This window comes from Lepidochelys kempii, chromosome 2 (genome assembly GCF_965140285.1).
Source record: "Lepidochelys kempii isolate rLepKem1 chromosome 2, rLepKem1.hap1, whole genome shotgun sequence".
In the NCBI taxonomy this organism is placed as follows: Eukaryota; Metazoa; Chordata; order Testudines; family Cheloniidae; genus Lepidochelys; species Lepidochelys kempii.
The window spans coordinates 62418686-62438853 of NC_136381.1; the positions used below are offsets into that span (position 1 = coordinate 62418686).

Here is a 20168-nt window from a genome sequence, read left to right on the forward strand (position 1 = left end):
AGATGATACAAAGCTGGGAGGTATTGCTAATTTAGAGAAGGACAGGGATACCCTACAGGAGGATCTGGATGACCTTGTAAACTGGAGTAATAGGAATAGGATGAAATTTAATAGTGAGAAGTGTAAGGTCATGCATTTAGGGATTAATAACAAGAATTTTAGTTATAAGCTAGGGACGCATCAACTAGAAGTAACGGAGGAGGAAAAGGACCTTGGAGTATTGGTTGATCATAGGATGACTATGAGCTGCCAATGTGATATGGCTGTGAAAAAAGCTAATGTCGTCTTGGGATGCATCAGGAGAGGTATTTCCAGTAGGGATAAGGAGGTTTTAGTACCGTTATATAAGGCACTGGTGAGACCTCACCTGGAATACTGTGTGCAGTTCTGGTCTCCCATGTTTAAGAAGGATGAATTCAAACTGGAACAGGTACAGAGAAGGGCTACTAGGATGATCCGAGGAATGGAAAACTTGTCTTATGAAAGGAGACTCAGGGAGCTTGGCTTGTTTAGCCTAACTAAAAGAAGGTTGAGGGGAGATATGATTGCTCTCTATAAATATATCAGAGGGATAAATACCAGAGAGGGAGAGGAATTATTTAAACTCAGTACCAATGTGGACACAAGAACAAATGGATATAAACTGGCCACTAGGAAATTTAGATTAGAAATTAGACGAAGGTTTCTAACCATCAGAGGAGTGAAGTTTTGGAATAGCCTTCCGAGGGAAGTAGTGGGGGCAAAAGATCTATCTTGCTTTAAGATTAAACTCGATAAGTTTATGGAGGAGATGGTATGATGGGATAACATGGTTTTGGTAATTAAATATTCATGGTAAATAGGCCCAATGGCCTGTGATGGGTTTTTAGATGGGGTAAGATCCAAGTTACCCGGGAAAGAATTTTCTGTAGTATCTGGCTGATGAATCTTGCCCATATGCTCAGGGTTTAGCTGATCGCCATATTTGGGGTCGGGAAGGAATTTTCCTCCAGGGCAGATTGGAAGGCCCTGGAGGTTTTTCGCCTTCCTCTGTAGCATGGGGCACGGGTCACTTGCTGGAGGATTCTCTGCTCCTTGAGGTCTTCAAACTACAATTTGAGGACTTCAATAGCACAGATATAGGTGTGAGGTCTTTTTTAGGAGTGGTGGGTGAAATTCTGTGGCCTGCATTGTGCAGGAGGTCAGACTAGATGATCATAATGGTCCCTTCTGGCCTAAAATATCTATGAATCTATGAAAATTTACATTACTAGAAAAAAATGTTTAGTTTCAAGGTTCTGCGGTAGCTATCTGAAATATTTCCAGTTCCATGTGCAGAAGTAGCTTTGAGGAATTCAAGTGTCTTGGTCGTAGTCTGGACTACAAAATTTTACCATGTCTGAAGAAGTTTTCCAACTTTGGAAGTTTAATCACAGTTACTTGATGCAATGATGAATGTCCTTAAACCTTCAGTTTTGTCTGTTATCATGATTGTTAGCAACTGTTCATATGTAATATTTTAGTATATAGTAGGTGTAAGTGCATTGATAAGATATGTAAAGAGGAAAGACATTGTGAAACTTATTGGAGAAGGGAGATCTGATACAAAAGCAATGGGCTCCCCCTTTTCCGAGAGGGAACCAGACTGCTGAAACATAAAATTAATGAGGTTTAAAACTTAGATGGTAAGGAAGAAACCTCCCCATGCACAATTACGGAATAATCTATCTATTTGGAGGTTTCTTGTGCTTTCCTCTGAAACATCTAGTACAGTAAGACATGGTACTGTACTTGATAGATGACTAGTCTAAATCAGTATGGTACCTCCTATATTCTTAAACAGCATAATTTTAAAAAAGTAAAAGTAAAACAAGAAAAAGCTGTATTTTAAAAACCCCAAATGTATCATCTTTAAGGCCTTCATAATCAGAAGAAACAACACAGCTCAGTTGTGTTTTTTTCCTGCATGTCTTTAAATCTCTGTTCTAGAATGTAAGGTGTAAAGAATGTTAGGTTCTGAATATCTGTTGGTCTGCTCACTCTCCTCTGCATCATGACAACTTTAAGAGGTGAAAAGATTTGATTCTCAGACAAATGTGTCTAAAGAGACAAATTACTTTTTAAAAAAGAGGAGCCAAAGATAGAGGATTGAAAGACATGTTTCACTGAGATCATATTTTTGTTTGGGAAAATATGTAGCTTTTTTGTAATTTAAATTCTTTATACTGTTTTGATTCTTAAAAAGTATTTACAAGGATCTGGCACTGGGTTTCAAAGCCACCATAACATATTTGATAAATCAAACTAAACAAGGGTGTGTATGGTCTTGTAACTTTCTTGGGCTTCAGTAGATTAATAAAATTGACTTTTTAAAGGGCCAACTTCTAGCTTCATTTACAAAATATTGTTAGAATGTTTGATTTTTTAAGAACAAATATTAATCTGCATTGTATCAGTGGTTTCTGAAATTAATCTGTCCACCCTTTGGCAAAGACAAAGGTATAGATTGTAAATTTTGGTTCTTGCTGCTTTGAAGCCTATGTATTTTGGAAATAGGAGTATTAACCCTGAGCTTCTTAAACATGAAATCATTTTATTGATAACTTCTCTGAGAAAAATGACAGTTTCAGTATAAGAATAGTCAACTTTTTCTTAATAGATGAAGCTGCCTGTAGAGGTTTTGTACAAAAGAAACTGAAGGCACAATTTGACCTTTAAGGTTTAAGGATGAAAATATATAAATCACTTTAGAGAACTTAAGCCATACTTTGATCTTGAAGTTCCTGAAATAAACCACCTGATATCCCTTTTTGGTACATTACACAGTGTAACTGCGGTTGAGGATGAGCAAAAATCAGTTGCTTTACTAAAAGTTATGTTCTAATAAAGGTGGAGTAGAATTCTTGGGCAGTATTTTGGATTGTTCTCTGAAAACAGGCTAAGAATGGTCTCTCTATAGGTTCCATTGTGTTCTGATATGGTACTTTGTTCATATTTTCACTGAGAACATCCCAGGAATAAGTAGAAATTTGGGTGCTTGTTTGGAAAAATTATTTGTTCTGGGTAGCATTTCTCAAGAGCACCTAAGTCACAGATGCTTTTGAAAAATTAACACAATTTCTAATTATAGGGTCAGAAAGTCTCAAGGTTTTGGTTGTTGTTGTATGTTATTTTTGGACACTCATGGCTTCTTCATATAATGTCATTGAAATCATATCCCACTACATGACTGTTTACATAGTTCAGTTCCTAGTGTGTAAGTATCTTATAAATGGTTGGTGGCAGTCATTACGTATTTGCACTTGTTGTTTTTGGAAAACATTGTCATTTGCAACACTGTTTTGTGATGGACCATTTTCAATAGGTCTGCTGTCTAACCTGACAGTGCTGGGCAACATGTGGTTATTCTTCAGTGTTCCTTAGAATACATTGTATTTTTAGTTAAAAGACATATGACCAGCATAGAGATTTCTCTTTTTCTCTATTTCTCTTTACAGTAAGCTTAAATAGGAAACATTTGGTCTGAAACATAGCTCGGGGACTACTTAGTTGATGAGGATGTAGCTATTATAGATGCAACTGTACTTCATCTAATACCGAACACTGGTAAAATATAGTTATAATATTTTTTACACAGATTTTTCTCTTATTTTAAGAAAGACTTTATTTTCTTGTATTTTCTAGCAAATTCTGAAATTGAAGTGTCTGTGTCTGCAAGGAATATCCGAAGATTACTTAGTTTCCAGCGGTACTTGAGATCGTCTCGTTTCTTCCGTGGTATTACTGTTCCAAATTCCTCAAACATTTTAGATGATGATTATAATGGACAAGCAAAGGTGTGTTTTTAAAAATTGTTCCTAATTTTTTATAAGGAAAATTTGAATGCTTTATAACAATACAAATATCTTCCATACTGTAACAGTATATAAACAGATATGTGCAAGTAAATGTGAGCTTATACTGAGTGTGTACTGTGTCCAAAAAAACCACAACCCAAATAATTTTGCTTCAGGATTATGCAATTTAGCCTGTAAAACCAAAACGAAACCAAACGAACAAACAAAAGAAAGAACGAAAAAAAATAACAGTATGGTAGATGAATCATAGGCAGTGAGGAAGAACAACCTCTGTGCTGGGAGATAGTTTTTGAATATCCACATCTTATGAGGCATTTAATTTTTTGAGAACGACATCTGTTAATTCTCTTTTTATAAAAGCAGCAGATCATATCAAATGTGATTGAAATAACAATGGAGGTGGCTAAACTTTAATAGTGTCTTTTGTCAGATACGGTGTTCCAGACAAATACTTTTATGAAACAAACTAGATACACGTCTGCATACAATGCATATTTATTATATACATAGCCTCTTAATCTATTGAGGTGAATGGAAACCCTTTTTATGGATTCTTTTATCATTAATGCAGTTTTTTTCATATTGACCTTTTTTCTGAAGTTAAGAACAAAAATGTTACTTGCGATGAAATGACTATTTTAACAAAATATCTTAGATTTCTGTTTTCTGTGTGCTACTTTAATGGGGGCTTTTTGCCTCTGAGAGTAATTATTTGGAGAGCTTTGTGTGGCTAATAATTTCTGCAGTGCAACTTTGTTGTCCCAAATCTGGATATATTGGAATCAATTCTGTCAGATTGCTCCTTTTGTCAAGCCCTTTTAAACATCAATAGTATTTATTTAATGTTGTCATCTTAAAAAAATAGAGCAGTAATTCTGATTCAGTGTGAAACTGGACTGCTCATTGGTTACCAAATAAAAGCTTATTATTCACATGTTGTAAATGAAATGAGCATAAGTTCTCTGTGTTAGGATTCATTTTAGAATTCACTCCAGTTTTGTTTAGGGAGGGACAGGAAAACTCTTGGATTATGCATTTTGGCTCAAATATGTACTGAAGTATCAATCTTGTGACCACTCTTCTTTTAAAACATTTTTCTCTCCCTTGTTTGACCAAAAAGGGAAAGAGCAAAGGTGACTGCCCAGTTCCGTCAAAAAGATATCTAATATTTGAGTTATAGTGATTTTATTTGTAACATTGACAAGTGTTAAACAGTTTGAAACAATATTAGCTAGAAAAACATTCAGACCAAAATGTGGTTTACAAGTGGTAAACCTTTAATCTGTTTTCAATAATAGATGTTAAAATCCACAGCTGGCTTAGAAAGCGATAGCTTTTTTTGTGAGCTGTAATTTGATGCTAATCACATACTGAATGCAAATGTTTGTTTTTATTTGCTTTCAGTGTATGCTGGAGAAAGTTGGAAAATGGAATTTTGATATGTTTCTTTTTGATAGGCTAACAAATGGTAAGTTCACTTTTACTGCAGATATTCTTTTAAGCATGCTGTGCTGTTCTTAGGTAGGTTTCTTTCTACCATAAACTATCCATTAACATTTCACTTCATTTTCTGTGGGGAGGAATCGTACTTCTTGATTATACTTTAAAAAGTACAAATTTATTATCCTAGTGTTGTGACTAATAAAAGGCTTTTGGATAGTTGGCACTTTTAGTTTGAAAGCCTAGACTATGTGACCTGAAATCTAGTCTTAGTTACATTGCAGTAGTATTACTACTTACATCACCATATCCTTGAGTTGGTGTAATAGACCCCCTCAAGTGTTTGCTTCATAGCATAATTATTCTTTTTCTTTATCAAAGATCTTTTAAAACGTTTGAAACTCAACACCTAAAATCTGTGCTGCTTAGTTATAGAAAGCCATTAGTGTATATGGATTATGTCCACTAGGTGAATTATGCCAAATATGTCTTTTCCCCTGAGGAATTTAGTGTAAAGTTAGAATAGTTACAGTATAATAGAATACAGTATAAAAAAGCAGAACCGTGCATTATAGTCAGGAAGCTTTATAGAAGAGATGGGGCTTTAGAAGGTTTTGAAGGAGAGTAGGATTTAGGCATCCATAAAGTGGATCTAGGTGGTGCGCTAGGTATAGGGGCACCATAGAAGAAATAAATAAATCAATAGTGGGCAAAGGAAATGGTTGGAATAGGTGAGTATACAGACTTCAGAGAGCACAGAGGGTTGGTGGGGGACTGTAGAAAGAGTTGATGACAGAGAAAAGGTATATTGAAGTTATGGATAGCTTGGTAATTGGCGAGTAGACATGGAGCTTGATGCAAAAGTAGTAAAGCCAATGTAGGGAATCAGGTGGAGATAGGGTAGAGGTAGGGTAAGGTTGTCAGTAGATTGGAGGAAAGCGAGATGGGCATGTGAGAAACCAGCAAGTAGGAGATTATGGTAGACAATAAAATGAAATGGTTAGAGCATGGCTTAACATCTTGTTATACAAATGGAGAGAAAGGGATGAATTTTTAAAATATTGGAAAGGAATTGGTGGTGAAGGAATAGTTGGGGGAAAGAAGGATTGAAGATGACACAAGCTTTCATGTCTGGGAAATAGAAGGAGGGATAGTTGTGATGGTAACAATGATGAAGTAAAGGAGAAGAGGAGAAAGTTTTCGGGGAAAGATGAGCTCTTTCTTAATAATATTTTGTTGTGTTGGGACACCCTAGAGAAATGTGGAACTGGGTTGAAGAAGAATGGCTGGTAGTATATGGGACCACCAAAGAGAAATAGAAGAAAAAAAAGGCCATGGGCAGCAATCTGAGGGACCTTGTCAGAGGGTTAGACCTTGAAAAGAAACATTAAAGAATCAACCCAGCAAGGTCAGGGGCAACCCCCAAAGAATAGGATTCTGTCTTTCTTTTGTTGAAGGAAAGGTCTCGGCATCATATTTTATATTTTCATCTAGTGGAAGAAAATCAGTTTACTTTTTATCCATTCTTGTTATGGTTTCATTTGTCTCAAAAGTGAGTCTCATTAAGATAAGGAGCATGAGAGCTTTTTTACATGAGAAAGTTGCATGGGTGTAATTTAAGATGTGAATTTAAATAGATACAGTAACTCCTCACTTAACATTGTAGTTATGTTCCTGAAAAATGCTACTTTAAGCGAAACGATGTTAAGCAAATCTAATTTCCCCATGAGAATTAATGTAAATGGGGGGGTTAGGTTCCATGGACATTTTTTTTGCCAGACAAAAGACTATATTTTAAATATATATATATATATATATATATATATACACACAGTGTAAGTTTTAATTAAACAATTTAATACACAGCAATGATGATTGTGAAGCTTGGCTGAGGTGGTGAAGTTGGAGGGTGGAAGAGGGTGGGATATTTCCCAGGCAATGCCTTGCTGCTAAATGATGAACTAACACTCGGCTGAGCCCTCAAAGGTTAACACATTGTTGTTAATGTAGCCTCACACTCTACAAGGCAGCATGAATGGAGAGAGGGGGAGACACGCACCGTGTGTGTGTGTGTGTGTGTGAGAGAGAGAGAGACATGCATTGCCCCTTTAAGTACGCTGAACCCACTCTAAGTACATTGTCTTTTTAAGTACATCGGCAAGTTGAGACTCCCTCCGTCCTGAGCCCTGTGGTGTTCCCCGCCCCCAGCTCTGTGGAGATGGGGGTACAGGAGTGGAGAGAGGGGGACACCTGATATTAGCACCCCTCTTTCCCCCTCCTTGCACTGCAAGCAGGAGGCTCCCAGGAGCAGCTCCAAGGCAGAGGGCAGGAGCAGCACATGGTAGTGGGGGGAGGGACAGATGAACTGCCGGCAATTGATAGCCTGCTGGGCGGTTTCTGCACAAGGACCTTAGGGGAGTGGGGAGCTATGGGGGGCTGCTGGTCCACGCTGGTTCCAAGCCCCCACTAGTTAGCTCCAGTGGGCTGCTTTTTCTGCAAGAAGTGGACAAAGCAGGTGGCTGCCAAACAATGTTATAAGGGAACATTGTGCAACTTTAAATGAGCATGTTCTCTAATTGATCAGCAACATAACAACGAAACATTAACTGGGACGACTTTAAGTGAGGAGTTACTGTATAGTTAATGTGGTGCAAAAAGCTGTGGCTGTGTCTGCACTTGAGTTAGGTCAACATGAGGCGTGAAAAAACCACGTCCCTGACTGACATAGCTATGTCAACCTAACCCCCAGTGTAGATGCAGCTGTGTTGAGAGAAGAATGCTTCCATCAACGTAGCTAACTTTGGGGACGTGCTATTCTTACACTGATGGAAAAAACTCTTCCTTTGATATAGGCCAGGTATACATGCAAAAGTTAAATCAGCCCAGCTATATCACTCGGGTGTGAAAAATCCACATCCCTGAGTGATGTAGTTAAGCCAACCTAACCCCCAGTGAGGTCAGTGATAGGTGGACAAAAGAATTCTTACATCAACCTAGCTACTCCCTCTTGGGAAGGTGGATTAATTACAGCAATGGGAGAATCCCCCCACCCATCGCTGTAGTGTCTACAATGAAGCACTACAGCAGCGCAGCTGCAGCTGTGCCAGTGTTATGTTTGAGGTGTAGATTAGTCAATAGACTATGGGGTTCTGTCAGCGTAGCTACACAGACATAGCTATGCTGTTATGTAGATGCACACTATGTGATACTCTTACTTTGCTATAAGAATGGTTTACTGCATCTTAGCTCAGAGGTGGGCAAACTACGGTGGCCCATGGAACCGTCCTGCCCAGCCCCTGAGCTCCTAGCCCGGGAGGCTCGCCCCCAGCCCCTCCCCTGCTGTTCCCTCCCCCGCAGCCTCAGCTTACTGTGCCTCGGCGCAATGCTCTGGGTGGCGGGGCTGCGAGCTCCTGGGGAAGCACAGCTGCAGGGCCCGGCCTGAGCCGGTGCTCTGTGCTGAGCCGTGGCTTGGCTGGCTCCAGTCGGGCGGTGCGGCTGTAGCGCTGCCAGCCACCGGTGCTCCAGGCAGGGCAGTAAGGGAGCAGGGGGGTATTGGATAGAGGGCAGGGGAGTTTGGGGGGTGGTCAGGGGCGTGGATGGGGTTGGGGCCATCAGAGGGCGGGGAACAGGGGGGTTGAATGGGGGCAGGGGTCCAGGGAGGGGACAGTCAGGAAAGAGAAGGGGGGTTGGATGGGGTGGTTGGGGGCAGTTAGTGGTAGGGGACAGTTAGGGGCGAGGGGTCCGGGGGTGGTCAGGGGACCGAGAACAAGGGAGGTGGGTGGGGCAGGGTTCCCATGGGGGCCATCAGGGAACAGTGGGGGTTGGATGGGGCATGAGTCAGGGGCTGAGAAGCGGAGGGGGGGCGGGGTCGGATGGGACGGGGGCCAGGCCATGCCTGGCTGTTCGGGGAGGCACAGCCTCCCCTAACCGGCCCTCCATACAGTTTCAGAAACCCGATGCGGCCCTCAGGCCAGAAAGTTTGCCCGCCCCTGTCTTAGCTTAAATCAGTTAAGAACAGGTTTCACTAAACTGAAACAAGATTTTTATATAGAAACAAGTGTGCACTTAGCCTTTTTGAACCACTATATCAGTATCTGTGCAAAAGCAGATTCCGGTTATACCAATACTTTTTTGAGGAGACAAGCCCTAACTGTGCCCCCTATGTCTCATATGGACAGGATGGATTGATTTAGTGAATTTAAATTACTTTGATTTAAATCAGTCCACCCTGTTCACATGAGCCATAGGAGGCATAGCAAAGGCTTGTCTACTCAAAGTGATTTGAATAACTGATTTTTAGTTTTCACTTAAATTAGCAAACAGGAAACCTTGATTTAAATAGTCAGTTTTAACCTATTTTTTGCATTTGTACTTGTTAGTTATTTTTCTAAATTGGTATAATTTGTTACTACTTTTTGCTGACCATTAGGATACACTATATCTACATATATTTGTCTAAGCAATTAGGGAGCTTAACATACAGTTATTCAGTCTTAATTTTTACATTTTATTACATTAGAAAATGGTGAATGATGTTATTTAATAGAAGTTTCATTTTTCACTTGTGATTTTGTGTCAAGCTGCATTTGGGTGGAAATTGGAAATCAATTAAAAATGCACAAAACAGCATTTTAGAATTGTTTTATTGAAGTAATACAAACAATAAAATGGGCTGGATAAATTAGGAAAAAAGTAAGCTTATCAAAACATGTTTTTGTATTTAAAACTGATTAATTAAACAAAGGAAATGTTATCCGTAGTTAGTGAATTTAAATTATTGTTTCTGATGACCATGTCGTTAAGGGTTTTAGATCTAGTATATCTTACCTACTCACACCTAGTTCTTATTCATAGATTAGAAGAGGAAACCAAGCTTTTGTGGTTTTTCAACTCCCAATTAGTTTCTCAGCTTCAAATGAACTAGTTATTGAACTGAGTTGAATAACCTGAAATGAAGGAAATATTCTCTTTGCCCCTGCAAAAGAGGCTACTGCTATGAAAAGCTGGTTTAACACATCAATAAACTCTGGTTCTTCTTCTAGTGCTCGTTCATGTCCATGCCATTGTAGATGTGTGTACTTACTACATGCTCCAGTGCTGGAAGTTTTTCCCTCGGGGGTATCCGTAGGGGATCAGCTCTGGCGCCCTCTGGAATGGCACCAGCATAAGGGGCGCCACAGGCTCCCCTCTCCCTAGTTCTTTCTTACTGCCAGTGATGGTGCTGAAACATCTCCTTGCCTCGGCGAGCATTCCTTCTCAACTGTGTCTAGTTGTGATTCTCTGTATATAGTTCTTAGGAAGTTTGTATAGTTTATTAGTACCCTTAGTGCATAAGTTAGAAATAGTTAGTTAGTCCCCTATGGGACTTAACCTAGGGATGGGGCATGCCCCGATCCCCAGACTTCAAACCTTACTTTGGAGCCCCCATACACGATATTCTACAACGACAATGACCAGCTGTGGCCCTATCCAGCTGTCCTGCCAAAGATGGTGTTGCACTTCCTTGTTAACCAGGATATCTTCCTACTGGTGTTCTGTCTAGGGCTTAGGGGTCTTCAGCTGCCTTCCTGGTGCATGTTTCTATTCAGGACATCTGCAGGGCTGCAATGTGGTCTTCGGTACACACGTTCACGATGCCATCACCCAGGAAGTCAGAGATGATGCTGGGTTTGGCAGAGCTGTGCTGCAATCGACACGTCCATGAATTCCTACCCATCTGGTGGTGCTGCTTGGGAGTCACCTACAATGGAATGAACATGAGCAAGCACTTGAAGAAGAAAAGACAATTATCTTTCGTAACTGTTGTTCTTCGAGATGTGTTGCTCATGTCCATTCCATGATCCACTCTCCTTCCCCTCTGTCGCAGTTCCGGGAATAAGAAACTCGGGAGAGCGGGGGGGGGGGGAAGCTGGCGACGCCCCTTATACCGGTGCATACGTGCATCACTCCAGACGATGCCAGAGCTGGTCCCCTACAGATACCACTGAGGGAAAAATTTCCGGCACCAGTCCATGTGGTGAGCACACATACCTACTATGGAATGGTCGTGAGCAACACGTTTCAAAGAACTCCCGTTACGAAATGTAACCGTCTTTTCCATGTGCTTTCACCATTTTATTGTTCTTACTTTCTTTAAACTTTTGGCAGCAAACATTTACTGCTTGAATATATTACTTATTAAATTTTTGTAGACTCTATTAAAATCATTTAAGTTTAGGCCTTAACGTAGGTCGTCAAATTTAGTATTAAATAGGTTTATTTTTAAAATGAAAAGTATATCTAATAAATAAAAATCTGATTTAAAAAAAATAATTGATTTTTATCCACCCTGGATATGGTGCATTCCCATTTTGTCATCCTGGAAGTCATTTTAGATTAGCAGTCCAGTTCTTTGAAGCTGTATGGGGAGAGTGTTGCACATACATCTTTCGGTGATTTTTCCCATACAAACTGAATACAGCAGAGTACTTCTAGATAAATGCCTCTTAAAGGAATAGACTTCAAAAGAACATCTTGTCCTAGTGTTGGGAATAAGAGCTTTTTGGGGAAGTGGTACCAAAATGACATGCACACATGTGGTGAAGCATGACAATAAGTTATACGGGGTGGGGAACTTTGTGCTTCTGAGTAGAGCACCTAGCACACTGAGTGGCTGTGTAACTGGTTGTTAAAGTGACACTGTCAAAGTAATGACAGGTTTCAGAGTAACAGCCGTGTTAGTCTGTATTTGCAAAAAGAAAAGGAGTACTTGTGGCACCTTAGAGACTAACCAATTTATTTGAGCATTAGCTTTCGTGAGCTGCTGAAGTGAGCTGTAGCTCACAAAAGCTTATGCTCAAATAAATTGGTTAGTCTCTAAGGTGTCAAAGTAAATATGCCAAAAACTGATCTTGTTGTCAGTGTTATATGTGTTTAATTTGCAAGCCTGCCTTACTGACTCTGAAATTTAAAAAAAAAAAAAAGAAATCAAATATATGATATGGAATATTTCAGCTCCTAGTAAACAAATGATCATAGCAGTTGCTTTGTAGTACTACAAATTTCATAGCAAATGGCACATTTGTATATTCTTTGATTTCTGGTTTCAGCGCGGATTACTTTTGCAAGAAAACACATGTTGGAATAACTAAATGTAAGGTGTTCAACTTGGGGCAGTTTTCAACATTGATTATTTTTTTGCCTTAATTACCTCTGTGTTCCTTTTCTAAGCAATAAACCTACTTAGGTGGATTGCCGGTTAATTGTTTTTAAAGGTACAGTGCTACTGAAAATGGACTTTTTAATTTTTTTTTAATATTGAGTGAGACTCCTCATTGCACAGTTTATTGCTGATAGTGGATATATTGAGAATCACTAGGGGAAATTGTTAATGGACTAGACCAATTAATGCTTACAGAATTCTTATACTTTTCAATCTGTTTGCATAACTTTTGAATACAAAAACTTTTAAATAATTTTTCCCTGGTGATGGAAGCGCTAGTTTCATCTTTTTTTAAATGAATTAATATTTGTATTTTATTTTTAGGAAACAGTCTAGTCAGCTTAACCTTCCACCTGTTTAATCTTCATGGACTGATAGAACACTTCCACTTAGATACGATGAAACTTCGTAGATTTTTAGGTAAATATATTATAGTCTTTTGTTAAAGTGAACATTACTCCTTAACTCCATTTTAAAAGATACCTTTTGAAGTACTGCTTAGAGTTTAGCAAGAAAGTTTGAACAGTGCTGATTTGAAGCTGGTTCCTATAATGGTAGTATTGTCATACTGTGTGCACTTACAAATTTTGGAAATAGCTTAATTTTAATAATAGAATTAGGGAGGTGAAGGAAAAAAATTTCTGCAAAAATCAGTTACATTAAGTTTGGCAGAAAAAAATGATTTTGCCCAAGAATGTGTGAATTTCATGATGTGTCACAGTTGTATGCAACGGATTATGAAGGCTGAATTTCACATCACAAATGAGGGAAGAGGAGATAGTGAGAATATTATTGAAATATAATATTGGTTTTGACCTTGGTTTCTGAAAAGAAACATAGTTTGTCTTTATCTAACCTGTAGTCATCGCCAGTTCAGAAGTACCAGTTGCTGAACCCATTTCTGCTCAGGTCTTTTTAGTAGTATAGAAAAGGATCCCATCTTGCTCCACTGATGTAGGAATTAATGCTACTTTCTTAAAGTTGTACAGGGATGTTTGGGACCTTCATGAGGTGATGCTGTATTGTGTATCCTTGGAGAAAGGTGTAAATTAATGTTACTTTTATTTGACAATGGGAGAGCAGCTCTGTTTAATTGTTTATGGACTTGTATTTCTGTATCCTAATGTCCTTGACACAGACCCTGGAATGAGATGGTTCCTTCTTGTTTTTGCACAAGAGTCACCGTGTGGTGCAACATCTCACTTGTCAGTGATGTCCTGGGATGCCTTTACCACGACTTGTTGCACCAAGACCAAAGACTCATCCCTCACATTGCCTGTTTTCCCCTATATCCTCCAACTCAGTCTGAAGGAAAGACTAATTCTTGATTGAGCCAGGAGAAGCAGCTCTCTGTTCCCTTTGGGAGGTTTTCTCAGGAGGCTCGATCTGTTTGATACAAAGCATGTTTTTGTGGTTATGAAGTTTGAAAAAGCAAGGATAAATGGGACTCAGAGGATTTTTCCCCTCCCCCAGACAGAAAGGACAGGAAGGAGTCCAGTCTATTCATCAGTCTGTTCAAATTAAATCTCTGCTGTACAAGTTCCCTAGCAGTTCCTCCTAATAAATGACTGATTTCTCCTTAAGTGGATTCAGGGTCTGTCGTCGAAACAAACACATCAGCTGTCCTCAAAAACCTGTAGACTGGAAAGTGAAGAGAGTATCTAGGTGAACGTCTGATTTTAGGCTGTCCAGTTCGTCACTGTGACGAACTGTTTGTCTTGTCTCCTTGGTCATCCCCTGGTTATCTGAGGTTCAGCTAGGGAGGGGACTTTATTTCATTTTTAAAATCAGTTTGGAATAACCTATCTAAATGTCTTCAGGTAATCAGTAACCTCAGCCACATAGTCCAAGATTCTCTTGGGTCATCTGCCAACATATTCAACAGCTCCATAGTTGTCAGGAGGGCTGTCTGAGTTAGGCTGTTATTGGGGAGAAAGACAAGCTTTTCTAGCATGGAATGGCTCCCCTCCCTTCCAAGGATATTCCCACTTTTTAGAGTCTTCCTTAATTCTATCCTAGCATATCTGGATAGTGAGAAAATATTCTAATTATAGCTGCTGACAAGATGAACCAAATCCAGTCTTGGATGCAGCTTCCAGGAAGAGGCCTTCCTCTTCTGGCTGTTCCCTAGGCCAATTTCCAGAAGGTTGCAATTTTTTTAGAAACCAAAAGACCGTTCAGATTGTTTCAGTCCTCTCCCAAAATCATTTCTGATTACTTGAGGTCACTCCAAGGTTTTACCTCCAGTGTCCATTTTTTCAGTCCCACTGGGCTCTCAGCATTTCAGGCATATGGGTGCTCTCTGTGGTACCTAGAAACTACTTTGAGATCTTCTGTCTCCCCCATTCTCCTGTTTGCAAATTCATCTCCAGACTCTAGCTTCATCAGTCAGAGAAGACACATATCAAATGTGTTGTCAGACCACTGTTTCTCCGGAAATGGAACCATGACCCTTTTTTTTCAAATAACAAGTGTGTTACCCTAGGATCGTTGCAATAATCAGTAAGTTGAGGTGAGTGGGGGAGGATTTGAGACTTCAAGTGGCTGAACCAGTTTATGAAGCAGCAGAAATTCTGGATGGAGACATTCTGAACTGCCCTCTCATCCATGGAGATGGGGTATGGGTGGCCATCTAAATGGGAGCATTATGTTGTCTTGCTAGATAAGAGTAACAGAAATAAACATTTTTGTCTCCTGTGTGAAGTGTTAATTTGTGCAAAACAGTCATAACCTGTATTTGCTTCCAATCTTTTGACATTACATAAGCCCTGAGAACGTTCACCAGTCATGGTACCAGTTACAACTGCATTCAGGCAACAGGACTTGATGATAGGACACTGAATGATCCTGGCAGGTACCAGGGAAAGGCAGTGGGATTTCTGCATCAACAACTCAATCCACTTCAAAGCCTCTCACCTCCTGTGTGTTCAGAATGCGCTGAGAAACCGCTTAAGTAGATTGTTCAACAGTCGTCTTGAGTGGTCTCTTTGTCCAGATATGGCCAGGTTCATTTTCCAGTGGTGGGATATACCACTGGTAGACCAGTTTGCTACAAAAATCAATAGGAAGTGTCACCAGTTTTGTTTTCAAGCAGGTCACCGCCCTAGGTCTCTGATGGATGTTTCTCTCTGCCTTAGTCAGACAGACTCCTGTATGCATTTCCTCCAGGTCCACTCGACTTAAGCTGACAGCTCTGCCGTGTCTGTGGCAACATTGGTTTTCCACTCTAACTCTTTCACACAGAGCTCATCTAATACTGACTGATCTCCAAGAACATGATTGCCTCCTCCACCCCAATCTGCAGGGCCTGAGAACCTTGAAGCTCCATGGTGAACTCGAAGAAATTTGTTTAAAGGAGGTCCACGATGTGCTTTTAAGTAATGGAAAACCTTCTATGAGGTATAGTTACTAGCAAAGTGGAAGAGATTCTCCATCTGGTTACAGCAGAAAGGCATTTCCTTGGTCCAGGCTCTGATCCATCATGTGTTGGACATCTGTTTTACCTGAAGCAACAAGGTCTTGCCATTAGTTCTGTCAAAGTCCATTTGGCAGATGTCTTGGAGTTCTACCCACCAGTTGACAACCACCCTAATGGATCCTCGTTTGAATCATTGGCAACTTGTTCATTACTTCATCTCTCCATGAAGGTGGCATTTTTGGTCTCAATCTCCTCATCCAGGAGAGCTCTGGTTTCTGAACCTCCATATACGGTCTTCTACAAGGACAAGTTTATCTGTGTCCTCATCTGAAGTGAGTCACCAATGTGGTGTCTCACTTTCATATTAATCAGGCTATATATTTACCAACTTCCTTCCCTAAACCTCGTAATCATAGTGATGAGGAGACACTCCACACACTGTACTTCAGAAGAGCATTAAGCTTTTTACCTGGCCAAAACTAAACAATTTAGGTCGTTGTCACAGCTGTGGCAATTGTGGACAGAATGAAGAGCTTTCCAGTCTATTTTCAGAGGATTTTGTTGTGGCTTTCCACTTGCATTTGTTTGTGTTCTGACTTGGCTAGTATAACTCCACAGAGTAGGGTGTTCACACATGCAACAAGATCTCATGCAGCCTTTGGGGCCCAGGTGATTATTCTGGACATTTGCAAAGTACTGATTTGGTCTTCAGTACACACCTTTGCTTCACATCATGTCATCTTTCAGTGTTCTACAGATTATGCCACTTTTGGGCATGTGGTCCTGCAATCCTTATCCTGGTAGACTCTGATCTCACTGCCAGATCAAACAGCTTCTGAATGAAATGGAAGGGACATGTTGTAATCACTTGAAGAGAAAACGGTTACTAGCCTATTCTGTAATGGTTGTTCCTTGAGATGTGTTACATATGTCCATTCCACAACCCACTCTCCTTTCTATTTCTATCAGACTCTGTCTGGCGAGAGGGACTGAGGAGGTGGCTCTTTATACCTTCATGTGATGGCACGAGGTAACAGAGGGCTTGTGCTGCCCCAGTGGGTTACCGTTAAGGGGAAAATCTCCAACAGGTGCGTGCGCAACCAGTGCACAGTTGAAGTGAAATTATAGAATAGATTACTAACCATTTTTTTTTGTTTGTTTGTTTGCTATAAACTAGTTCCCTTGTACTGATTCCACTCAAGTGACCTTCCACATATTGTAATTGCAGTGCTTAAGGAAAGCAAGAAGGACTTGGAAAGGCAAGCGAAGACAACAGTCTGGTTCATATGGGGCTAGTGGCTGGACAGTGGTCAGGAAGGAAAGACTTCTTCACATGTACTGAAACTAAAAGCAGAACAGCTAGCTCTTCTGTCCCTGATGGGTTGCTGTAGGGTACCATTTTCTGATCAAGGCCCACCAGTGTGATGCGTGGATTGCCTAAATTATCTATGAGGGACACAAAAGATTAGCAGAGGTGTCAGCCCTGCTGTTCTGATTAATAGAATCAACTTCCATATGTGTGTTCCAGGTTGCCTCAACGTTCAAGCAGACTGGCTTAGCAGAGAGAGAGACTCCTGCTAAGGAGGTGGTTGCTCAGTAAGATCATAATATTCCAGATCATAACATTGTGATCAAAGTTGAATAACTTGATCTCCAGGATGACTTTATACTAAAACTTGTGTTAGCTTAAAAAATATTGCGTGACCACATAAAACCTTTGTGTGAGAGTACTGGAGATGGTTCTACTTACACAAATTTGATATGTGAACTTTATATATGTCTTATCAAAAATGTCAATTTGTGATATTTATATTGTTTTCTTTTTTAAATTGCCATTTTAATTAAACCCAGATGTTTGTTTTCTTTATATAGTTATGGTTCAAGAAGATTATCATAGTCAAAACCCTTATCATAATGCAGTTCATGCTGCTGATGTGACTCAGGCCATGCACTGTTATTTAAAAGAACCTAAGGTAGGATATACAAATTTGTTTTACATAACGTGTAAAGGTACAAATATAATGTTTGTATTTTCTTAATGTTTCTTAAAACCATAAAGATTTTAAGCTACTGGGAAAAAAACCTCTGCTCCAAGAATTATGCACGTCATTGAGTCAGAAGCTGGCAGTAGAGACCCAAATAACTCAGTTTTTCAAAAGCTGATATATCACTTATGCTTAGTTCACCTTGGATACTAATGAACAAAGCTCCTCTGCCAGATGCAGGTTGTAGCAGTGTACAAGAGTTGTCTGTCCTTTCTTCTTTCGGAAAGGGCCATTGTGAAAGGGAGATACCTAGCAGAGAGAGTTCTACATAAGGAGCTGAGCAAAGCTAACAATTGTCAGAGGTAACTTTAATTGCTGGTACTCTGGTATAGGCTACACACTAGAGAGGAAACTTCAGGGAAAAATGCTACTTTCTGATTAGATTAGAGAAGTCCCATGATGTACTGTAGCCAGTTGGAAACCAGCTATCTAGTTCAACACTGATTTTTTTTTATCGGTTTGGTTTATTCTTGTAGAGTAATAGTGGTCTGCACTACTCTTGCATAGTGTCTGGTCTAAGATCTCAAAGAACTTACAAATATTAATTAAATAAAGTTTGTAATGTTCTGGGAGGTAGGTAAGTATTTTATTTATATTTTTGTCATGCCTAGAGATCTCAATTAAGAGTGGGGCCCTGTTGTACTAGGGTGCTATATGATCACATAGTAGGAAACAGTACCTACCCTGATTAGCTAAACTGTCTGAAGCTTCAAGGTGGCAATCATTTGCCTGCATGCTATCTATAGCATTGCATTAAGGTTGGTGGGACTCCATACAAGATTGAGGCCTCTCATATGAGACAAGATGCAACACATGACTTGACAACCAAAAGGAGGGAGGAAGATGAGGGTCATGAAAATAAGATCATGCAGTTATATATTTAGCCATTCACAGCTAGGTGCTTTCTGGAGGTAACAAATTTTGTTTTACAAAGGATTCAGGTGTTATCCCCTTCTGTAGGTGACCATATTTTCAAAATGAAAAAGTGAAATCCTTTGGTGGTGACACTGTCTAGGGTTGTGAAATATTCATACAACACTGCACTTTTGTGGGATGGTGGGGAGGGCAGGGAAGAGGGTGTTCTTGAGTCATTACTCCCAACTTCTGATTCAACAATGACATGCATATTTCTTGAAGTGGAGGATTTTTCCAGCAGGTCAGTGTTCTAAAATACCTCATCATGAAACACTGGACAAGCGTCATAAGCACTGAGCAAAAGAAAAGCTTTGATAATGTCCACATTATGACTTTTCACTCCTCCAAATGCTGTTTATCACTCCAAACACTTATTCCCCTGAACTATTTGTTAGTGGTAAAAAGAGAAAATTCTATTTGGTTCAGAAATATATCTCTGTCATTTAGCAAAATGGAAAAAAAAATCAGCTATCCCAGAAATTTCCAGGGACACCCCGGGCAGCGTAAAAAAAAAATTAATTGCCATGGCCACAGAAATCTTTCCTTACCCAAACTGCCAACCCCAGTTAACAGTCACTGATGGTATCACAGATTCCTGGGCTGGTCAATAAACTAGCATCTGAATTTTTTGTTGGTCTTCCAGCAGTCAGGTGGCTTGGCACAGGTTTTTCTTGTTGGTATAATGGTAAATAAGTATTATTAATGCATGGTTATCAAGTGATGCATTACCACTAATGATGATTTGAATTCAAACAGCTTTATACCAGGGTACATTGGTAGCTTATCATTGGTCTGCCCATATATGCACTTTGTCATCTCTTTTCTACCCTGTTCCTTCTTTTTTGTTTTCCCTGTGAAAAGCTCTTTGTTGCGGGACTCTGAAATTTGAGAGCTTACTGGGTGCCGTTCTCTATTTCCCTACCCTTCTCCCCTTTTTTTCCCAATAGGGGTAGGAAATGGGATTGTGACAGAAGATGGAGACTACCCAATGAACAGTTCTGACAATATCTGAGGCATATAGAGCCTTAACTTGCTTAAATAAAAAACATCTTATGTTGAAATGATATTATCTGCATTAAAACTAGAGGAGAAATAGCAGGACCTTTTGCTGACCGTGTACACATTAAGATCGGCTCGGAAGATGAGTTGGACAACTAACTTGAAGAAATAACCTCTTTCAAGGATTTTTAATTTAAACAGGGATTTTGAAATACTCTCTGGTTGATAATGGAGTAGCTAACAATTTGAGTGACAGCTCTAGCTATCATAAATATTTAAATAGTTATTGTGTCTATCTAGATATTATCGACGAG

The 20168-nt window shown here is 39.7% G+C and overlaps 1 protein-coding gene across 2 annotated transcripts in view; it reads left to right on the forward strand.

The window, feature by feature from the left end:
- PDE7A (phosphodiesterase 7A) overlaps window positions 1-20168 on the forward strand; it is a 139254-nt gene that overhangs the window by 109890 nt on the left and 9196 nt on the right. For both annotated transcript variants that reach the window (XM_073331008.2, XM_073331009.2), the window contains 4 exons: window positions 3664-3815; window positions 5241-5304; window positions 12802-12897; window positions 17768-17868. In XM_073331008.2, the coding sequence (XP_073187109.1) occupies window positions 3664-3815; window positions 5241-5304; window positions 12802-12897; window positions 17768-17868 (413 nt within the window). The remainder of the gene's footprint in view (window positions 1-3663; window positions 3816-5240; window positions 5305-12801; window positions 12898-17767; window positions 17869-20168) is intronic.